The 3,102-nt window shown below is 69.1% G+C and overlaps 1 protein-coding gene across 1 annotated transcript in view; it reads right to left on the reverse strand.

The window, feature by feature from the left end:
- Positions 1 to 85: 85 nt before the first annotated feature.
- KCP (kielin/chordin-like protein) overlaps positions 86 to 3,102 on the reverse strand; it is a 12,888-nt gene continuing 9,871 nt past the window's right edge. The window contains exons 26-30 of the mRNA XM_025215429.1: positions 2,545 to 2,690; positions 2,319 to 2,417; positions 949 to 1,971; positions 506 to 649; positions 86 to 356 (exon numbers count right to left, since the gene is read on the reverse strand). Coding sequence (XP_025071214.1) covers positions 219 to 356; positions 506 to 649; positions 949 to 1,971; positions 2,319 to 2,417; positions 2,545 to 2,690 — 1,550 coding nt within the window. The 3' untranslated portion in view covers positions 86 to 218. The remainder of the gene's footprint in view (positions 357 to 505; positions 650 to 948; positions 1,972 to 2,318; positions 2,418 to 2,544; positions 2,691 to 3,102) is intronic.

Genomic DNA, 3,102 nt, shown 5'->3' on the forward strand with positions numbered 1-3,102 from the left:
TCCTGGGGGTACCACCAGTGTGAGACCCCCCCCCCACAACCTCCAACCCAGCCGCACCACCAGTGTGAGACCCCCGAACCCCCAACCCAGCCTGCAGCCACCAACAGGGATGGGGGGTGCCCTGCCTGGCATCAACAGGGCACTAGGGTGGCGGGCAGCAGTGATGGGCATGGGTGCTATCCTTTGCTGGAAGGATGTGCGGACCCCTGTGCCCCGCTTCATCGTACCTGTGGTGCTGAGCTGGCATCGGGGCAGGGCCTTGCCTGCTGCCTCAGCTGGGCCAGGTCCCCCGCCCATGTGCCCACGCAGTTGTCCTCTGCTTTCCTGTCCCTGGCGATGCACAGCCGCTCCTGCACCTGGATCAGACACGGGCACATTGACTTGGGGTGCACCCAGCTCTGGGGTGGGGCCCGTCCAAGTGGAACAGCACCAGGCGGGCACTGGGCCTGCTTATCGCCCTGGGGCTGGGAACTGGCCCGTGCCTTGGCACTGCCCCCCGACTCACCCGCAGCAGCTGGCGCTCACGGTCCTGCTGGCACCGGCTCCGCGCCCGCTGCTGCAGCACCGCCAGCTCCCGCACGGCCGCCTGCTGCTCCGCCCGCGAGGGCAGCACAAACGCCTTCTCCCGGCGCAGGGGGCACGGCCAAGGCTGCGTCGAGGGGTGGCATCAGTGCAAGGGCTTGGGGGGGGACCCCGAAAGCTGAGCTGGGCCCAGTCTGAGCATAGGGGGGCTGGGAGGTAGCATGCTCTAACTACTCTGCACTGCTGCCCTCCAGGGTGCCACCCCTACGTGGGCACCAGGGGCCTGGCGCCCACCCCTCATACCCCCACCACTCAGCTTCTGGGGGGTATAGTTGCCCCCCACCTCTCCCGTGGGTCACGTTCCCACCCCCACGCCCCGTGTCCAGGAGGCGCTGGGGCCGAGCCCTTTCTCTGTCCCCCGCTCACCCTATTGCACTCTGGCCTCAGGTGCTGGTTGTGGCTCCCCGGCCTCGCCGTGGCCCCCGGTGGCGAAGGCGGCTGGGACTGGGGGGCCGTGCCCCCCTCCAGCTCTGGGGCCCGTGGCACCTCTGGCCGGCCGGGCACAGGGCCCCGGAGCTGCAGGGCTGGGAGCTGGCGCTGCAGCATCCCCTGGGCTCTCAGGGTCTCCAGCGCCGGGGTCTGGGGCTCCAGCCACTGGGGCAGTGGGGGCTGCAGCTCCAGCCCCCTCTGACGGGTGCCGGGGGCTTCTTGCAGGGGCACTTGCTGGGTGCTGGAGCCCTGAGTCTGCCCTGGCTCTGGCACCTGCACCAGACGGGGCTCCTGGTGTTGCCCCTGGCTCCGACACGGCTCCGACGCCCCCCGTGGCTGCAGGGCCGGGAGCTGCCGTTGCAGCATCCCCTGAGCCCGCAGAGCCTCCAGCGCCGGAGCCACGTGCTGCCTCTCTGGCACCAGGACCCATTCACCCCCCGGCAGCCTCCCCTGGGCCGGACGGGGCTCCAGCCACCGGGGCGCGGGGGTCTGTGGCTCTGGCCGGCTCCGCGCTGCTCCGTGGGGCTCGCCCACCTCCAGGTTCCCGGCTTGTGGGGGCACCGGGGGCCTGGGCAGCGTCTCCGGAGCCTGGCAAGCCTCTGCAGGTCCACGCGTGCTCTGGGCATGCGGCTCCGTGTCTCTGGCCAGCGACGCCAGGTGCTCCATGCCCTGGGCTCCGGGACCTGCTGGGGGGGCCTCACTGGGGTCTGCCACCCCCTCTTCCTGCAGCTCACTGCCCGCCCGCTCCATCACTGGGGATCCCTGGCTCTGCGGTGCCGGCATCTCCCCGGTTTCCAGGAGCCCCAAAGTTACCGGTCCTCCCTGCAGCAGCCTTTGGGGCCTGGCCTGGGGTGCGGGGCACAGTGCCCGGATATCCCGCACCCCCTGGGTCTGGGTGCCCACAGCTCCTGGCATTGCAGCCTCAACCAGGTGCAGCTCCGGGACGTGGGGCATGGAGTCCTGGGGGGCAGAGAGCAACAGGGCAGGGACCCCCCTGAGCTGACATGCCCACCCCCGCGCCGTCCAGAGTCTCCGCTGCTGGGCTGTGCTCCCTCGGAGGATGCCTTGGGCAACCCCTGGGCACTGCTGGGACGCCCGAGTTCTGCGGCCGAGCCTGGCAGGGGAGCATGTGGGTGCAGGGGTCAGGAGGTCCCGTGGGGTCAGGGGTCTGGGGTTATTCCTACCTCTGGAGCTGGGAGGGCTGGGTTCTCCCCCCACCAGGCCCCCTGCCAGCGCTCAGGGGCATCAGACTGGGGGTCTCAGCTGGGGGGGGGTTCGGTGCCCGGTGCTGCCCGGTGGGAGCTCACCTGCTCTAGGAGCGCTGCTGGGGGCTGCCCATGCTGTCCGGGGGGGTCCCAGCTCCCTGTTGCCACCCTGGAGCAGCCCGGGGGTCCATACCCAGGCACCTGGGGTGGAGAAGAGAGAGGAGCCAGGGGGTCCCAGGGGTCACGGGCTACGGGGTGCAGGGATGTCCCTGCCAGGACCCCCTGCCACAATGAGCCTGCTGGGATGGACTCCGGGGGCTCTGCTCACCGTGCCCTGCAGCTCCGACTCCTGCATGTGCCAGGCATCCTGGTGCATGGCTATGGCGCGGTCCATGCACACGGCCTCCTCCGACCCCTGCACCAGCCGCCGGGCACAGGCTTCCCACAGGGCAGCGCGCAGCTGCCCCCAGGCGCCTGCAGGAGAGGAGCTGGTTTCAGCTGGGGGCAGGGGCTGGCCGTGCCCATTGCCCGGGTATCTGTGCCTCTCGGCCCCACGCTCAGTGACACACCTGGCCATGGGGTCAGGGCGCACCTGCTGGCACAGGCAGTCACACTGGCTGACATGCATGCACATGCATGCACACACATGCTGGCGTGCTCAAAGGTGCCCCTGCAGAAGGGGCCCAGGCACATGCATGCACCCCCCCCCATGCACACGCATACACGTATGTACCACTACTGTACTGTACACATACACGACTGTCCCGTACATATACACACGCACACACAGACATACATGCTGCCCTGTATACCAGCACACATACATACATATGCGCACACACCCCTATACACACATATACCGTTACTGGCCTATATACACACACAC

This window comes from Alligator sinensis, unplaced genomic scaffold (assembly GCF_000455745.1).
Source record: "Alligator sinensis unplaced genomic scaffold, ASM45574v1 scaffold1083_1, whole genome shotgun sequence".
Classification (NCBI taxonomy): domain Eukaryota; kingdom Metazoa; phylum Chordata; order Crocodylia; family Alligatoridae; genus Alligator; species Alligator sinensis.